This window comes from Apis florea, unplaced genomic scaffold (genome assembly GCF_048593485.1).
Source record: "Apis florea isolate Af1SG1 unplaced genomic scaffold, ASM4859348v1 contig_1615_pilon, whole genome shotgun sequence".
In the NCBI taxonomy this organism is placed as follows: Eukaryota; Metazoa; Arthropoda; class Insecta; order Hymenoptera; family Apidae; genus Apis; species Apis florea.
In genome coordinates this window covers 4293585-4314294 of record NW_028256416.1, presented here as the reverse complement: position 1 = coordinate 4314294, position 20710 = coordinate 4293585, and the positions used below count along the sequence as shown (strand labels likewise).

The 20710-nt window shown below is 31.3% G+C and overlaps 1 protein-coding gene and 2 long non-coding RNA genes across 5 annotated transcripts; 1 reads left to right on the top strand and 2 right to left on the bottom strand.

Annotated features, from left to right (window-relative positions):
• Positions 1-188: 188 nt before the first annotated feature.
• On the bottom strand, positions 189-19463 carry LOC100865890 (uncharacterized). Of its 3 annotated transcripts, XM_086915883.1 has the most exons (6): positions 19273-19463; positions 18295-18763; positions 16028-16515; positions 7803-8930; positions 2371-3039; positions 189-1894 (listed from the first exon to the last, which is right to left on the bottom strand). In XM_086915883.1, the coding sequence occupies exons 3-6, from the start codon at positions 16193-16195 to the stop codon at positions 1091-1093; spliced, it is 2769 nt and encodes a 922-aa protein (XP_086772009.1). In that variant the 5' UTR covers positions 16196-16515; positions 18295-18763; positions 19273-19463; the 3' UTR covers positions 189-1090. The 3 variants fall into 3 exon arrangements, with proteins under 3 accessions (XP_086772009.1, XP_012347945.2, XP_086772044.1); XM_012492491.3 differs by lacking the exon at positions 18295-18763 and having other exon boundaries at positions 19273-19415; XM_086915918.1 differs by lacking the exons at positions 18295-18763; positions 19273-19463 and adding an exon at positions 16759-16824.
• Positions 3511-6933, bottom strand: LOC147658840 (uncharacterized). The gene is made up of 2 exons (XR_015294733.1): positions 4318-6933; positions 3511-4091 (listed from the first exon to the last, which is right to left on the bottom strand). It is a non-coding gene; the product is annotated as an uncharacterized LOC147658840 (long non-coding RNA).
• Positions 18783-20597, top strand: LOC147658839 (uncharacterized). Its single transcript, XR_015294691.1, has 3 exons — positions 18783-18893; positions 19195-19477; positions 19881-20597. It is a non-coding gene; the product is annotated as an uncharacterized LOC147658839 (long non-coding RNA).
• Positions 20598-20710: the final 113 nt, after the last annotated feature.

The window sequence follows — 20710 nt, the reverse complement described above, 5'->3', positions numbered from 1 at the left end:
GCTAGAAAATTTTTCTAGATGAGTGTATCAAGATAATTCCAAGAGATGGAAATGGTTAAGCTGTATTAAGTTACCTTTGATTCAAAACAGAATTAAAATTATTCTCTCCTGTTGAAAAATATTTTTTAAAGTACTTATCGTGTGTGAAATGAAAACAAAATATAATTTTTCAATAATTTTCAGTGATGTTCATCGTTCGCAAATTCAATTTTATTGTTGCGTATTTTTTTATACAAGAAATATACATCCTTATGTATATATTACAAAAAAATGGGAGTTCATATATAACAGATTAAAATACAAAATGTCACAAACCTTTCTCATTAAATCTCATTTTTCAAGCAATTTTGAAACCTTATCGATATTCATCATACACGCATGTGGAAGAAAAGAAATCATTTTTTTGTGTATCGTCATCAATTTTTTGCGTGATTTTTTTCTCGCAATTACAATAATTATACAAAGATTTGTAATTCTTTCAATTATAAGTTAATAACGTGGATGATATGTTTTGAACAGAAAGAGAGATAAAAAGAAAAAGGAAAATAACATGAAAAAAAGGAATTCAGGATCTGATGTAATGATTTACAGGTTAAATCGATATGTCTTACCGTAAAACAACGATTTCTAGGAAAAGGCGGTCGTTCGTACTGTTATGGTAACTCTCGGATTACCAATTGACAGTGCTACTTTCAAACGAATCTAATACTTTCTATCGTTCGATTACATTTGCAGGCTGTAGCAATTCGATCGATTTATTCATTGAATTGCCTCATCAAGCATTATCGTTTTAACCACTTATCTTGAAAACACCGGGCAAAAAGCATCTTTGTACAATGGTTGCTTCGTTGGTTATAAAAACCAGCTACACATTTTATGCGATTGTCAATCCTATAGAGAATCTAAATTTCATGATACAAGTCTGATTCATAACCGCGACGTGTATTTCATTTCTTCAATTTGTCACACAGATTGATTTCATCGAGTCGAAGAATATATGTACTTGTTATTTCTTTATCTAACTACTGCTAAAATATCTCTTCGAATCACTTAACAATCACGGTTTAGACGGTTTAGTAACATGCTTTCGTTACAATCCATTCCCTTCTATTCCGTTATTTTTAGAAATCGGTGTTAAAATACTTAATTCTTGATCCGAATTTGGTGGTGTTAACGTATCAGTAGGTGTTCTAGAGATTATCCGTGCTTGTACAGTCTTAGACGAGTCTCTCACAGTACCTTCCAATTGTGAACTTTTCGTTTCCATCAGATTATTTACGGTACACTTTTTGAAATGAGTCCTCATATTACTACTTTGAGAAAATCTTAATCCACAATTTGGACAAGAATAAGGTTTGGTCCCTGTATGATAATTAAGATGAGTTTTTAGATGATGTTTCTTCGTGAACGCTTTAGAACATAATGTACATTGATACGGTTTTAATCCAGAATGTAATCTCGTGTGTAACGTCATATTCGATCTATCCGCGAAAGCTTTTTGACAAACTTGACACTGATAAGGCCGTTCCCCGGAATGCGTTCTAAGATGTTGCTTTAACAACATTTTCCTAGAAAATGCTTTTCCACATTGTTCACATTGATGCGGTTTTACTCCAGTATGGATTCTAACATGCATATTGTAAGCGACTCGCTGATTAAAGCTTTTACCGCATTCCGCGCACCCATATTCTTTTCGGTTACGATGGATCTTCATATGCGAACTTAGATAGCCACGGTCGTTGAAATATTTGCCGCATTCTGGACAGGTCGCTGCGAATTCCCTAGTGCCCTCATGTACGCTTCGGTGGTACTTGTAATTTCGTAGTTGTGAAAATTGTTTACCACAGTCGGTACAACGAAAAGGTTTTTCTCCTGAGTGCGTTCTAACGTGCACCTAAATTTGCAATGGAAACGACGAATTTTTATCATCTTGTAAAATTTTTTTGTTAATTGCAGCTGATTTTTTAGTAATTAATTTGAGGAATTTTTGTAATAAAATAAAACAAGATAGATTATAAGTTGCAAAAAATTTATGTTATGTTATAATATTATAGTTATAATGTTTAGAAAAAGCAATAGAGTAGATAATATAGAATAAGAAATTGTAAAGAATTATAAATAAAAAAAGCAGAATTTTCATATTTTGTAGGAATTATTTTACAGGATAAAAAAATTAAACTTTATTACAATAATTTGTTCCAATGATAATCATTTGAAATTTTAGCAATACAGGATAAGGAAGTGTCAAAAAAATTGCAACAATACCTTATACCGACAGTCGTTAATCAATTATAAATGTCAGTAACATGGAATATTAGACAAAAATGAAAAAAAAGCAGAAAAAGTTATCGAAAGCCAATCAGTCAATACCTTTAGAGAGGCTTTGGTAACGAAAGTCTTGCCACACTGATCGCACCTATGATTCTCCTGCGCTCCTTTTCCCCGAACAGCATCCTGACTAACGATGGCATCATTATTGTTCTTATCACTGTTGATAATGACTCTCTCTACGAGGTTATCGTCGATCCTCGCCTCTTTCTCCGAATTCTCAGCTTCTAGGTTTGTAAAATGATCGATTTTACCGGTCGACTCGATCGTATCGCATAATCTGCTAACAGGATGAGAGATTTCTGGCTTCTGCTGCGATTGAACTAGCGTTTGCCCGAAATAACCACCCTTTTTATTGATATTTATCTGACTACTCTCCATAGGACACGGCAACGTTCTCGTTGTAGAAATTATATTATTTTGAGATTGTAATATCGTCTCGCTGTTTATAATATCATTGTTCATCGATGTAATCATTTGCGTAATCGTCGACGAAGGGATTTGAGGGGAATAAAACTCTTGAGGTCTCGATATCGAGGTAGAATTTGCTTCCAATAATTTGTTACCATTATGATACGTGACCTCGTGAGTAGTAGGAACTTCAACACCATAATAATGATCCGCAGAGTTTTTAGAGAACTGTCGATTAGGACTGGTAGAGATCACAGAAGATCGCGTAGTTTCCAGCACACGTAGATTTTCCTCGCTTCTCTGAAACAAAATCATCGAAACCTTTACTTCCTTTCTCTATCTTCTATCTTTCATCGCTGATAATTAACGTTATTAATACAACTCGTAAGCTTTAATTAATCTCCTCTCTCTCTTCCTCTCTCATCTTTATTCCATCATTCGATTTCTTCGTTTGAGTTTAATCACTTTTTTAAAACAATTAATTGATTAGAGAAAATCATCAGAAACGATCGAGGATTAATTTCGTTCGGAGGAAGTGTAAATTCGATCGATATAATTATCAATTCTTAATTAATTTTTGTTTTCAAGTTACAGGACTCAATTAATTGATAACATTGTAAACATTCCATACATCTATATTTGATTTTATCGGCTTGATCCGGTTTTTGTATTTATCACTTCGATATCGATCCATGGAACGATTATTCCAACAAAAGCAAATGGATATTAGAATGTACGGTTATCTAAGTGGAATATTATATACGAGCAATATATTAAATGATAAAAACAGTAATTTAATACCACATTCTCTAATGATATTTAATGTATTAATCGAATTATGTTTACGGAAACAGTGACAATTATTTTAAAAATATAACGCAACATGAGAAAAGAATATAGATAGAAATAATGTTGCACAAGATCAATTAGCAATGTATGCATCGTATCTTTGCATGATCTTATCTTTGTAAAGTAAATAAATTCGTAATTTTTATTCCCAAAAATATTAAAATCTTTCACTCGATTTCTACTCGATACGCAGCTCAAGTATCAATTTTCACATCGCTAAAATCATGTGTGTATGTGAAACATCAACAATACGCTCTTTTAAAAAGAAAGGTGCAACTGTGCTGCAACTGTGAGTGAAAGAAAAATAAAGAGGAAGATTTCGCGTTGAGATACGCAGAATCAGGTTGCGCAAGGTTGTAAAGTAATCGGAAAAAATCTGGAGCATATCAGTGCACGTGTCGAAAGAGAAAACGCTCCTCTCCAGATTACTTGTAATAACACGTAAAAGGGTTTCTCGCAGCTGGCCTGTGCTACCAGCTGGTCTGGCACCTTCTGGCACCAATCTGGAAAAAGAAACGGAGTGGAAAAAAAAAAAATAATGCGACAGAGAAGGGAAAAAAAAAGGGAGGTCCAAACGGAAAGGGAGAATGAAGGAAAGGGGGGGGGGGGAGGGAAAAAAAGAAAGAAAAAGAAAGAAAGAGCAAAGAAATTCATCGCGTGTAATTGATAGTTTCATTAATAAGAATGACATTGGGCCAAGCAGCTGGTGTTGTGGACAAATTTTATCACCTGGCACCATCGAATTAACCATGGCCCGCTAAATGACTGGACTGCAGAAGTGCACACCCGGAGAAGCACTGATTCCTCTGCATATTTCAACAGAAGAAAGCAAAATGAACGGCTGGCATATCGAGACGCGCACGATTCAACGGCGTGCTTTCATTTGTGGTGAAAGGTCGATGAAGAATAAGTGGGTCCTGCTTGTACTCCCGGCTCTTCTCGCTTCTTTCTTGTTTCCTTTATAAATAACAAGCGATCGGTTTGTACAGGGTGGTTTGCATCAATCGGTCGTCATGATATGTCGAGCAACCGCATCGATAATAGAAATTTAATAAGAAAGATAAAAAAAGGAATCGAGGAACAATACTTCGAAAGTATATTTCTTTTTTATAAAAAAAAGAAATCGTTTAGCGTTTCTTCTTCCTCTTCTTTTTTTTTTTTAAATCGTATCTTGGATTAAAAATCTCTTTACAATTCTCCTTACAACCTCACTTTATGACCGTGTCTTGTCTCTAACATCGTCGAGCAATCGATTTTCATTAGAGCGTCTGGTATGTGTTTGATTGAAGGACGAGTAACTTCACGTTGTTCCTCTTATTTTTTTTTTTTTTTTTTTCTTTCTATATCCCTCTCTCGATAACATCAAAAATAACGATCAGAATGTGTTTTCAAAGATACGAAACGTCGATGAAGATGCGAAACTGTAACACTTTTAACGAATATGAGAGAATGATTGAAAGATACGTTTGATCGATCAATAATGAATTGTATGCAAACGATCAACGAGGGACCTAGTTTCGATTGATCCCTATAGCAGTACGTTCTAACGTCAAACGAACAATTTCTGCTCTACTTGCTTACCAGCAACGATAGGTACATTCTTCTTTTACGATTGACACGGAAGATAACGATTTCAGTCATGAACCAGAAATAGGATTGGCAAAGTTACCGGCCCGATTAACCTTTTAACCGAACGATTTGGAATAACCAATATTTCATGTGCTCGGCATGCGAATAGTTCAAATCACAGATGGCTGTTCACTGATCGTAGTATCGCGTGTGCATTTGTTGCGAATTCAGCAAGTGATGTGCTTATGTAATTTTTTTTTTTTTTTTTTAATAAAAAGTAAAATTGGCAAAAGCGTAGGTAGATTATCCAAAATCGTTAAAAATCCGAATAAATCCGAGAACATTTTAAGCTTCGAGGAAAATTCGAAAATTTTTTTTATTTCCAAAGTGAATTATTCGAGGAAATGCGGTAACGACGACGAAGCGGTGATGTTTATTAACTTTCGAGGCGTGTGTGCAGATATTATTCAATCAAATTGAAAAACAACCGGTTAAAAAGAAGAAATCGAGTTCCGAGATAAATGGGTAAAATATTCTTAGCTATCCTCTCGAACGAGTTCAAATTTTAATAAAAGTCGAAAAGACAAATGGTGGAAAATATATTTAAAACGTCCAAGGCACAGAATGTTAGGCCGATCGCGGACTTTCCATAAGTGTTTTATTCCTGAAACGGGGACGATCTCGAGCAATACGGACGGGTGAATGTTATGCAATGACCCGAGCATGTTCGAGAGATCATCAAACGCGAGAGGGAAAAGGAGGAGGTGGAGAAGCAAAAGAGCGGAATGTTGAACGCAGTGATTTCGCGGTGAAGATTTATAAAATGAAGGAAAGGGGAGGGAGGGGAAGGAGGGTTAAAAGAAGAAAGAAGAAGGTAAAGGTGCATTAAACGGTCAGCTGATTTTACGATGAAAATACGATCGATATATAATAAGGAATCCCGTCTTCTTTTTTAAGCGCGTTTAATTTGCAAAAATAAGAAAGTATCTATGGATAATTCTAGAAAATAATTATGGAAAAAGAGAAGAGTTGGAAGGTGTATAAAACATCTACGCGATTTCCACTCAATTAGCTTTTAAGACGATTCATCCTGCCAACGATGATCGGAAGAATAATGCAAATATTTTGTTAGTCATTGGATACGATGACGATCCGAATCAGTGACATTTTCAACTTCTTCTTCGTTTGAACGAAGAAAGAGTTCGGAATCGCTTGAGGTTTAAGATCTGATCATTAGTTCCAAGCATTTCCTGTTCAATTTTATTTTAAGAATGAAATAACGGTCCCAGATAAAATTGCTTCATCATTTGCCACGAATACTTAATTATTTAATTAACGATGGAGGAAGCACGCTTCAAATTAGACGAGTCGAGCAAATTTTCCTACAAATTTTTTTCAGAGCGAGGAAGAAGCACGAAGGATAGAGATTGTATTGGAGAAGGAATTGAAAAAAAAATTAAAAGAAAAATATAAAGAAATTTCCTTGTTATCGCTGTAATAGGTTAGCATATGGCGAGGAGGAATCTCGAAGGATGAGAGCACAATCTCTCCTTCTTGATCAAAAGCCACGGTAAACAAGTTACTTTCTGTACGAAAGGATAGAGATTGCTACCGAGTAAGATTAGTAACCCGATCTAAGCGAGATCCGTGTATGCGACGTGATGTAACAATATGAAGGCACGGAACAGGAATCGGTAATTGTATCTGGCCGATAATCGACCGAACAAATTCATCGAGCGTTGTGCAATTGAAAATCCGACGTATTACGAAAAACTCCTCGAGTTACTTATCGTGCCAAATTTTCTGCAATCTCTCCCCCCCCCCCCGCCCTCCCTCCTCTCTCTCTCTCTCTCTCAGCGCATCAAAACCAGTGCTCTAATTTTCATGAAAGTAGTGAAAGGAAACGGCTATCTATCTTGGCAATATCTTCTGATCTTATTTTCCGATGGAACAGCCCGACGAGAAAAATCTCAAAACTGTTATGAAGCGGTTTTAATTTTTTTTTTACCACTTGGAAAGATTATAGATCAATTGTAGAAAACGTTGCAAATTCGTTTCGTAGATAGATGCAAATGTATCCATAATGTAACGATGTATCCCGTTCATTATCCCTCTCTGATATACGTTCAGAGCATGGAATCGGATATTCGAGGAACGATAAGTTTACGAGATAAATAATATTCTGAAAGGAGTAGCGTAACGGAGAAGTGTAATGGGCACCTTGAAACAGAAATCTCGATTCGCGTATATTCTTCAAGCGATGCGAGATGTTTTCAGAATACTCGATCCCGCATAGAATCAACGGAAGCTGCGAACGATCGTTTAAACGCTCTTCTATTATTTACGAAGCGAAAAATTCACCGTTTAGCATTTCGATGTTCCTTCCATGTTCCATTCAATCATACGTGAGTAAATATACGATCGTTTGTATTAACTCCACAGACTCTTTTTAAATATCTCTTAGTTTAATAACGAAATATTAGCTTCGTTCAAGTATATCGATTATTTGACGGATACTTATACAATTAACATCTCTCTCTCGTGCGATGATTTTTCTTGCACGAAGAAGATCGTAATCTTCGTCTCTAACATTTGTAACCTATCCCACCATATCCTGTTTTAAAAAAAAAGAATCATAAACTTACAACGTTCTCGACATGAGGCTGAAGAAATGCCATCGGCTGCATTTTCGGCAAATGATAAGGCTTAACAGTCTGTTTCCATGGCGAAGCTATCACCCTGTTCGCCACTTGTCTCTTCGGTGATCTCCGGACGAAACAACTCTCGCGACACGTCAAATCCTCGCCGAAATCCGTTCTTTCGTACGAGTTTCTGGCAAACTCCGATAAGGATACGGTTTTACTCTGTACGGGGCCGATCCGGGAACGGATCACGCTAAGACGATCCTCGGGGATGATCTTCTCCGAATTGCAATCACCGCACGAATCATTTCCCGGTGCGTCTTCCTCCTCGTCCGCGAGGCGAGAGCTCTTCATCCTCGCCTCGAGCGTTGGAGGCAACTCCAATCCCCCATCGCGAGGAGCAGGCTCGTAGGCCCCCGTCGAAAACAACTCGCCGCGGGCCTTCTCCGGAAAATCGGAGTTAAAATGATTTTCCCAGTGGCGAGGAATCCCGGTGGGGACGTCGGCAACCCTATCGATCCTCGCCACCACGGAGATGGGACGATACCGCGCCACGTCCGCCTCGCTCGTCCTGTCCTTATCCAAATGCTGATCTACGCCGTGGACCATCTTTTCCCTCGCGAAAGGAGGAACGGGCCACGAGGAGGTTGTAGAGCGATATTTACTCGGCCCGTATCTCGATCCGGCAAAGTTCATCGATTCAGGAAGCGGTCTGATTTCTGCCGCGGTTTCTGCCAAGGGCTCGATCGTAGTGGGATAGGGTCCCTCCTGTTTGCCCGCGGGGCCATCTCCGTCTTGATTTATATAGGAACGGGGACGGTAGCAACGGTCGCAGCACGGATACTGATCGCAGGTTGAGCGAAGGTACTTGGGGTCGATCTTCACGTCCTTGATGTCTTTCTGCTTGCAGTCGGATTGCGCGCACGTCATTACGAGGGGGACGGGAGGAAGCGCGATGTGGAGGGCCTCGGCGGCGTGGAGGAACGCGTCGAGACGAGGGCGAGGGACCGTCGCGCTTCCCGTGTACACGAAGCCGAGGATGGCCGCCAATTCCGGGGCCTCCACCCCGGCAAGGATCACCGTGATGGGCTCGCAGTGGGTCGACGTTTTGCTGTGCGCGAGCAACACCTCCTGGAAAAGAAAAAAGGGGGAAAGGTCGAGCTGGATTATTTGTTATATATATTCGAGATCGAGATCGACGTTGAAAAATATACGTTGAATATATTACGATATCGCGTGTTATTCTATACGCGAATGTGAAATTTTGCGCCGTGACGTGGCCAACTTCCTCGTTTTGGTTGGACGACACACACTGCATTCCACACACACATAGAGAGAATTTAAATTCCGCGTGTGCGCTCGCATACGGAGACCTCTTTCGGTTCTGGGAAAAGGTCAGAGATGATCTCGTATCCTAGATTCGTTCGTTACTTTTGAAAGAGTAGTGAGTCTCTCTCTCTCTCTCTCTCTCTCTCGTCTCTGCTAATTTTATTCACGGAAAGAATTTAAGCGACCGTTCTTCAAGATTTTGTAATGCGATGAAAACAGTCTTTTTTTTCGCTAGATGAATTATCATAAGTTCATCTCTCGAGATTTTAACGTAATTCAACTTTTATCATAGATCGAAGATCCAAGTTTCAGTTGGCACGTTATCTTTCTTAATGAGCATTATAATTCCGTTGGCCGTGTAGAAAGAATTTTATACCGAAATTTATAATAGTTATAAAATTTCATCGAGTATCTGAAAAATATTTTATTTCTTACGAAACATATTTTGAAACGAAATTACGACGAAATTACAACCGAGTTCGCCACTTGATCTCATCCTCCCGATCTCTCTGTTCGCAGACAGACTTCATCTTTCCTCGTTATAAATGAATTTTCGCTCGAAACGAGAGCGAAATGAGTGGTATCCTTGTGGTATCCTCTTCCAATACGATTAAAACGCGCAACTATGTTTCTAATGCAACCGTAACGCGTAAGTAGAATCGGTGCTAGTTCTCTAAATGGCTCGACCGGATCGCGATCCACGTCTGTGTGCGCGATGCAAAACATTCAACGACGCAAGCGTTATCTTGGATCATAAATCTTCGGAATAGAAGAACGCAGAACGATCGTGCATTCCGAATTGGCAAAAAAGAAAAATAAAAAAAAAAAAAGGATATTCTGACCGGTTGTACGCGGTGAATGAAAATTAAACGAATCGAGATATTTACCTTATATAGTATACGTGTAATAAGATTGTGAAAAGCTCGTTGTTATTATATAAATTACTTCAAAGATAATCGAATATTAAAAAGCAATAACTTAGAAAGATAAAAGTAAGTAAAAAGTTCAAGGCAGACTGGGTTAATAGCTTGTACACCTTGTATAACACGGCTATCGATAAATTGCTCGCGTATAATAAGTATAATATCACTTTTATGTTACATTTATAACGAAAAATAATGGTTTCTTGATTGCCCGTTCATACGTCTTTTCCGATTTCCTATTCCGATTCTTTCTTATTATTTCGACGATTCAGAGATTCTGAACAAAAAACGAAAGAATACATCGAATGTGAGTACAAAATTTTTCGAATCCGAACTTGTCAAATGGATATCTCGTGAAAATGTCAGTTGGATGCCGCCAATCTTTCTGTTATCAATTGTACGTGTTACTTACTGTAAATGCGATGGACAAAATTAAGTTATCATTGCTCAAAAAGCAATACGGAATACATCAATAAATTCAAATAAATATATCGGCGAATCTATGAATAATACTATTGGATTTGAGTTTTTCATTTTTTTTTTTTTTTTTTTGAATTGCTGTACGTACAAATTAAAATAAATCCAAAAAATTAACGATATTTCGTAATATCATTCGCAAAACGATAAAATAATTTTCATTAACATGAAGAGATATCCACGGATATCTATAAAAAAAAAATGAAATATACGAAAAAAGTTCTAGAAGTCGGTAAACATTAGGAGAATTTAAAACGAAGAGAAAAACCAACTGAAAGTTTCGAACACCTTTAACACGTAATTCATAATAGAAAATAAATTTAAAAGATAAATTATTCGATATCAACGATTCTCTTTACACATAATAAGAAACGTATAATTATTACACTAATTTTCTAACGAGATAAAACCGTGAACGATAGCACGATAGACGTAACTAATGGCCATCATTAGAGAACCACGGTGAACTTTTCTTTGATGCGTAACCAGCCGATGTCACGATCAGAGAAGCACGCGGATGGAGAAAGGTTGACGATCGATTTTCGTATCTCGAGAAATCATTTTCAAACGTATATACATAATTATCTAACCCTGTAATACCAGCTGTTTCTCCTTCTTTTTCCCGTCTATACAATATAACAACACCTAGAGAATTCCATGAACAATTTCTGAAAATAACTGTTCCATTAATCAATATTACAAATTGGAACGATATGATTATTATATTCGCTGTTTTGTACGAATAAAGTCAAATTAATTAGAATTACCAACAACGTGATTATTTTCAGTACCATATTTTTTTGGTCGGTACGATTATTTTTGCGAGAAATGTAGAAAACGTTTTATTTCTTTCACTTTCTACAATTTCCGGTGTTAAATAATTAGTAGAAATCAGCTCGATATCGACGAATTCACGATTATATTTTACACGTAATCAGATCAACTTTCATGAATTTTCTTATCCATTTATCACGAGATATGGCGCATCAAAAAGAGAATTAATTTTCGAATATTTATTTTATTACGATGTATTGGAACGTTAATTGGGCAGATTTAATTACTGTATTAAATTGAAAAAAAACCAAAGAAAACTTTTTAAAATAAAATTGTAAAAAATTCCTAATTATGAAAACAAATATTGAATTTAACATGAAACTATTATGAAAATACACTGGGAAATTTAATAATTTAGATAATCCTATAGAATCAAAAATATCGCAATATTAGTTTTTAATTATATCAAGTTAAAAATATAATTTAGAAATTGAAAGAATATAAAAATCTCTAAACAAGTTTTATTAATCATTTAACTAGTTGTAAATTGTAAATTGAAATTACTGGCAATTACTTGTTGCAAAAAATGTTACACAAGATGTAAGTTCCTGAATCATTTTATTATTTCTTCTTTTAGATAGTAAATAAATATCATCCATGATAAATTATTTTATTGAAAAGCGATTCTATATTGTCGCATAAAAAATCTAATAGCACGTATTAAAAAAGAAATTGATTCAAATCGAGATTTCTTGTAAAACAATTTCCCATATCATTGCACTTAATCATGATTTTACATATGAAGTTGAACAAATATATATCTGTAAAATTTTTGTCATACATCAATCATTAATATAATATTAAATTGTTTTACAATTAATTCTGCTTTTAATTACCAAAATTTTGCAATAATTCTTCAATGATTTTTTCAAATATTTTTTTTAGAAAATATCTCGTCGATAAAATAGAAAAATAATTATAGATGAATAAATGAGTAAATCTAAGATTGCGATGATTTAAATATATCCCATGTATATAACATCCATTTTTATCGATTTTAATATCGATAAAATCTTAAAAGCTTTTTTTGCCAAGTGATTAGAAGAGCAATATACATTAAATCGCAATATATATATATATATATATATTTAATAAAAAAACATTTAATTTAATTTTATGAATTCATACTACGTTTTACCACTTATACCGTTAAATCTATAAAAAAAAAAAAAAAATTTTGCATGATTATCATTAATTAGAAAGAATTTAAGAATATTAAATGTCCATCCAATGCGACTATTTGATTTTAATTTTAAATTTTCGACTCGAAGACAAATTCATATATTCCATCGTGCCATCATTTTTCAATTCTCTGAAAATCAATTCATCTATTAATTTTTTGACTAATTATTATTAATTGATTCAATTTGTGAATCCAAGATAATAAAATTATTAATTAATTTCAATGAAGAATTTGATGGAGATTACGATATTTATATATGTACTGTGTTAAAAAGATAATAACATAAAAAATAAATCAAAAAAAAATAATGAATGAAATTTTTTATGCATCGTTTAAAAATATTTAAATCATAACTATAATAAAAACAATTTTTAATAAAAAAAAACAATAAACACAATCTTAAAAATATAATAATTAAACAAATATTTTAATAAAAAGTGAAAAATGTTTAGGTCAAAATTTCCATTTTCTTAAAGATAAAATATAAAACAGTGAATGGAGTGATTTCAACGCGTGTATAAGAAATAAACGAGTATAATATAAATAACCTATATATATATATATATATATATATATATATATATATATATATATACTATATACATCCATATTGCAGATAGCTGCAAAAAGATAATTTCTTCATCTTCCGTTTACAAAAAGTACATTGCACATGGAAAAAGATCAACAACTTGCATACACGAGACACGTCATTCATTCTTGTTTATGACAATTCTCTAGAGAGGCGACAACGTGTACTATCTTGAATATAGTGAATCAACTGCTATAAAATAGCTGCGTGCAAGTATTTTAATGGTACCGTAAGCCGCTATCTGGTAGATCAAGCGCGGCGTTTAGCATGCATCAACTGGCTTAACGCGTACAATCCTACGTGCTAGAACCTCTCTTGTGCTCTTTTCAAGTGACCGAAACGGTAAATGATATCATTAGAGTGCACTGACCCACGAATATCGAGATAGATTATCAACATACACATATATTTATATAAATGCCATCGAGCTTTTCCTTACAAAACTGTCTATCAAGATAATATCTCAAAATATATCTTGTTTATCGATTAATTGGTGAAATTAATTATCTCAATTATCTTCATACGTATCTTGTTAATTACAACAAAATTCCAATTTAAAATTTAAAATTAAATCAATGCTTTATCTCGAAATTATAATTTTTAATAATAATTTTCGAAATTAATATGGAAATTAGGACAATGTAAGAGGTTAAATTATTAAAAAATTGGTTTTAATATTCTTATCATCAATCTCTAATGTTAAAGATAAAACGAAGGAGTTATTTTGATCGAAGATTAAGTAACATTGTTTTTCTTCTCGATTACGAAATGGTTCGCTGTGCATGGAGAAACATTAGATTCTAATTCAACTACCTATCGTTCCAGCTACTTTTCCATTTTACTCGTCAATTATTTCAAACGTGAAACACGTTCCATCGGGTTTTGGCGTTGACTATCTGAAAATGGCTCGAGTCAGGAAGCGTGACATTGAACAGTAGACCATACGCGGTGCAAAGAAAATTTCTGGAATGGCATAAAATAAAATGTTTAATTATTTAAGTCATCGACGTAACAGAGAGATTGTAACAGAGTTTATAATATGGCAATCAACCGGATGACAAAGATGGTAATGAAAGAAAACGAATCCCGTAAATAGTATTCATTATCGACCGGTTAAACGTGAAATCCGAAATTAGCGATATCGAGACAACTTTGTTATTTTGTATGTTTGTTTTCTCGAAGAGAGAGAGAGAGAGAGAGAGAGAGAAAGGAAAAACAAGGAAAAACAACAAATTGTACGATGCGTGAACTAAGAACCTTTCACAGTCGAGATTTGCAAGGTGTAATTTTTAAGACAAGTTCTCCACTGTTTACCGGGTGAGCAATCGAACTGAAAACGATTACCAGAAAATTGTAGACTAAGTCGACGGGTAAACTAGAAACATTGCAAAGATGTGGGATAGAGCATGGTGATTATGTAACGTGGCATGGATGGATTAGAGTTCGATGAAAAACATATCAGCAAATAGAAAGGAGAAAAGAAAAAAAATAAATAAAATCTATTTCACGTATCTACCGCTTTGTAAAATATATAAAACTTACCCATGAAGATTTAGAATTAAAATTAAAGTAAATGTAATCGTTTAAAATAATCCTATTATTATTGATTATATTTATTATTATATTATTTAACAAGAGAATAAGAAAATAATTTTTTTAATTTCTAACTCGATTTGAATCAATTAGAATGATATGATGATATGAAAACCAAATGATTAATTTTTTCTGTTTGAAGATTAATTTCTTTAAATCTTTATTTAAAATCTAAAATTGTCATTATAATTATTTTAATGCATCCTCATTGAATACAACTGATTGTCATAATAGAAATTAATATACAAATAGATAAATTTTACCTGTGATAATTTAATTATTTCAATAGTTTTGTTAACGTCTAAATGATTTTTAATTATTAATTAAAGATTAATTTATAAGCAGCATTATTCTAAGAAATTTTTGACTTAATCTTGAATTAATGCATATTTGTCTCATAACTATAACATACGTCATATGTATATAATGTACTTTCCTGTTTCTTGCCAATTTCTCAGAATATCCTTTTCGTTTCAAGAAACATTATTAACGATAAATTCTACGCATTTTATTATATCAATTAATCATCAACCTTGTACTTTATGATTTCAATGACTATTAGCCTCTTAAAATGTAACTTTATTGAAATTATTCGTATTTATTGACCTTTCTTATCCGTATATTTAATATTTAATATTTAAATTATTAAAACATTTAAAATATTATAGCATAATGAAGTTTATTTAACGGAAATAAAATTTTTAAAAAAAACGAGACGAAAAGAAAAAATTAATTTCAATTCGCTTTCATTATCTATTTAATTTCATATAAAGCGATTCTATTTGTATTCTATTTCCTCATCTTTTATTATAATTGAATTAAAATATCTAATAGTTAATGATTAATCCGACTCATCATATCTTTAAACAGAAATTAAATCACTTTATAATGGATTTTAATCTAATCATTAATTATATTATAAATATTTGATTGCAATCAGTATATTTGGAATGATATTTTTTTCGTTTGTTTTTTGCGCATACAAACAAGGAAGTTACATTATGGATCGTCGATATAACGTGTACGCGTTTCTTTTTTATTTTTCAACATTTGAAACACTGTTGCCCCCGTAAGTAGCAATAATTGATGTTCCTTATTATGGATGAATTTAACATGATATTGCTATTCTATATATAATTATTGATATTAATTATTAATTATTAATTAAATCATTTTAAAAGAAAACATTTGCATAACACACTTACATTTGGATAAATTTGGATAAATTTCTATTTTGTAAATTTTGTATTACAAAATTTTTCTTTCTATTAAATTCTCAAAATTGAAATATAATACCGACCTGTAAATAAGGACTTGCAGCTGAAAGAACCAAACGATGTGCCAAGAATTTTTGTCCACCAGGACAACAGAGAGCCACATCGGCAAATCTTTGAGACAGCATCGCTTCCTTTAGAAATTCTCCAACATCCGGTGCACGTCCAGAAACCCGGATCACTTCTCCCATCATGCTCCAATTTTTTTTACGGTAACACACTAATTTTTATATTTTTCAATCGATTTAAAACAGTTTGAAAAATCACCATGTATTCCAGTTTCTTTCCATAATAATATGTTTCATTAGCAGAAATGTGTTTGTTAAATGACGTCAATTAAGATACGATTCCATTTTGTTGATTCACGTTTCACTTTAAAAACACTGATTTCCTTAATATGCGTATGATCCATATGACGAAATGATCAAGAATTGTTATTTAAGTTTCTTGACGTTATAAATGAAAATCAATTATCTGTAGAATAATTCCATATCGATGCCCAATATAGCCAGTGCTACAATAAAAAGAAACAAATTCTGATCAGATATGAATTCCAATAAAAAAATTTGTAAAACTTTCAAAATGATTCGATTATCTATTCAAAATCTAATGTATTATTTGTTCAAATAATACATTCCTATAACTTTTTATTCATATACGTTTTTCTTATAAAATGCAGCTAACATATAATTGATATACATATTTGAAACATTTTATAAATATATTATGACTATTAATTTTAGAAAATTTTACTTACACAATTTAAATTTTATTAAAAATAAATAATTAAAATATATATAAAAATCTTTTTCATTCATAAATCAGAAATAAACGATAATATTTTAAAAATATGATTTGGAATATATCCTATATCCTATATATCACAAATGACAATATATATATCATTCGTTTATAAGTTTAATCTACGTGTAAAGAAACAAATTGCCTAAAAATTTCTAGAGTGAGATAACATCACTTTATATTATAATAGCAGAAATTGATGAAGGCTTATATTATTATTATATTAGTTTACTACTTGATCTAGCGGTTTATGCAGACTACGACTAATACCATTGTACTGTGAAATTAGTTTGTGGCCAAGAAATTGATATTCTATAAGATAACATCCTAGCAAAACGTAGAGCACATAAGTAGATTAGACCTTGTCATATGCGTGGTTGAAAAATTTCTCACGTGTTTGCGATTTTAATAGATAATAGTATATCACTTTGCATGTACTTATCAATTAGAAATAAAAATACATATTAATGCCAGTTGTAACATTGAAATAAACATATTATTTCTGTCTATTTATTATATTTAAAACAGAACATTATTAAATATAAATTTATTTATTATTATATAAATATGATAAATTCATTATTATTATGTATATACATTATTAATATAAAAAAAAAATTGTTTTTTGTTAATATAGAAAATAAAATTCATTTTTAAATTCTTACAGTTTCTAATTGTTATACTCTTAAGATTTTTATAATTAATAATTTTAAAAAATACTTTGAAAATTTTTATACTCTTAAATTCTTAAAATTTTTTGGAATTTTAAATTCTTTCTCGATATTGAATTTTCGGAAAATCTTGAATTATTATGTTCTTCAATTTCTAAATAATTTTTTTTAATTATTTAGCATCTGAATTTTGAAATCTTTGAAATTCATAAATTTCACATAGAAATAAATAATATATATAAATATATATATATATATATATATACACTAATTATAAGATAAACTTATTAATCTCCTATTAAAGAAATTAATCGCTAAATTTATAATCGATCGTACACTTGTTTCTTTGTCAAATGATTGCCAAAATTTAACGATCTGGTAGCTTTGATATGTTTAATTATTGTTGCAATAAGAACACTAAGCTTTCAATTTGTATCGGTACGAAATTATTAGTTTCAAATTTGTTTAAATTCACAGAATTAAAACAATTATATTAATTGTTTTTATATTAATTATTTTATATTAATTGTAATATAGTAAATGCAAAATGTTTTAGAATTATTTATTAATTATCATAATTTATTCAAAAGAATCAATGATTAATAAATAATTATGTTAAGAGATTTCAATATTGTTTAACAACTTGAAAAATAATTTGCAATATTTTTAACAGAATAACGAAATATGTTTCATCCAAGTACAGCAAAATGTTTCTATAATGCATAATTTTCTAATATTATAATCATTATTTGTTTTTTAATTTTCGAATTATATTTTAAATTAGATTTGTATAATCTATATATATATATATAAAGTATTACCACGATAATATGAGTTAATTAAGTTTTCACACCAAATACTTATTCCCATAATCGATTGTGATTATAGAAATTTTTAAATTATTGATTAATGTCTCGATATTTTTTTCGTATTTATAATACAATCAATTACTACGTTATTGCAAATCGGTTTATCAGCGATAATTTTATAAAATAATTCGTTAACTCGTATAAATTTCGTACAAATTTTTGTACATATAATGACTTTTTTGTTTGATTTTTCACTACACTATTTTTTTTTTCCAACTTATTATCAATAAAGAAATTTATCAAAGTTTGAAAATTTTCACATTTATCTCAAAATTATACAATTTTGCTGTATATTGAAACATATTTATCAATTTATTAATTTATTGTTTCACACACTTCGCTGTCTTTATACAGTCCATATATAATTTTAGAGTTCATTTATTTATATCAATCACTTTATTAAATTGTACTATACTTTACACTAATAACAGAAATCAATCGATATTCAATTTTAATAGTATTATTATAATATTATTTAAACTCGAAGTTTGCGAACATCTTCATTGATTTGATATTTCGATAATCGAAACCTATAATCGAAAGAATTTAAGGTAAAAATTTTAAATTTAACCAACAAATTTACAAAAAACAGATTTATTAATATTATATAAATAAAATTATTTAAATAAATGTTTAATTTTTATCATATAAAAAAATCACTCTCTAAGAAACGTTCACTTTCTTTGATTCCAATGCAAACATTTCGCATTGCATCTAACCTCTTTAAAATTTGTTTTAATTGTCTAAGAAATTGTTCAATCATTTATTTTCATTATTTTCTTATATTTTCGGCAAAAATCATTACAATAAAACAATTAAAATTAAAATATCAATCAAAGATTTTGTTATTAGATAATAATCTGTTCCGAAGGAAAATATTTCCGTGAGAAGAAATAGTTTTCAAAAGGGATGACAAATAAAATAACTAACCGTACAAAACGCGTTTATCTCAAACGATTCAATATTGTGAGTGTAAAAACAAATAAATAAATAAAAATCCAACATGATAAAACAATATGCAGAATAGAACGAGAGTTCAACTGAGATCTCGCGGTAATTCTGTGAATCACAAAATGATTACGAGATACCCGTCGCTGAACAACTCAGCACGGCGACTGCCATATGAAATCTTCAGGTGAGTAGAAACCACCTCTGCTCCTTGCAGTCTCTCAACGGAGAGAGAACTCGAAAGAACTCCTCCCATATCAATGTTTTACTCCCTCCTTAAAGAGTTACGTTTCCGATTTTGTTACCACAAATCACCAACTATCACACCAATATTCAAATTGATGATTAAGTAGAATATAATTTTTTCAATACTATTATTATTTGTAAATTAAAGTTTCCTAATTTCGTTGTATTATTTTTTTAATAATTTTTTACAGAAAATTCGATTTGATTAATATGTGAGTGACTAAAAAAATATTATAATATAAAATTATAATACAATATAAGATATTAAAATTGAGTGAGTAAATAACATTTTTTATAAAAAAAATTTTTAACGATAATCGTAATAATTTGTTGATGTTTTACAGGAAAAAGAAGAAAGTAGAAATTTACATATATGTATCAACATTCTATCGAGAGTGATTCGATTTTAGACATAAGACAATTCAATTTTGCATCAAGAAATATTGATGAACTCTTTAAATTTTTTAAAAAATTATCTACAATTAAGTTAATGTATTAAGATTTATAATTATTAAATAGAAAATACATAAAAAAGATGGATTTAGAGTGAAAGTGATAATGTCATACGTCGCAACTTGCATTTATTTTAAGGAATATTTTATCAGGGTCATAATAATTATTTCCATTTATATCTTTCAAAAGAAACTGACAAATCCCTAATCTATCTTATTATCCATTTTACAGAATTTTAAGAATTTAATTCAACTATCAAGAATTATATTAATTCATCTATTTGATTAACATTTAATTAGCAAAATATCCTGTGTATCCAATAAATTATGAAATCTATAATTCCGATACAAATTCTGCAAAAGATTTGTAGGACATTGCTAATTTCGTCTCGAACACGTGGTATTCGCACGTAACATTAAATTTGTTAACACAAGGTGAGAATGTTTTCCAGATTAATTATCGGATAAGCATAAGTTGTGTCAGTTCCCGTTTTACCTATACATTAATCTCGTTGGTATTCATATTATGAATTATTAAAATTCTAATTTCTACAACTTTTATTTCTACTATTATTATTATTGAAATAAAGGAGGCACATAACATAAATATTTACTAGTTTCATTTCTTTTGTAAAAAAACGCGTTAACTTATTTTAATAATATATCATTTTAATAATATCTTGATAAGTTACAATAAAACTCATATCAATGACTTTTAAGAA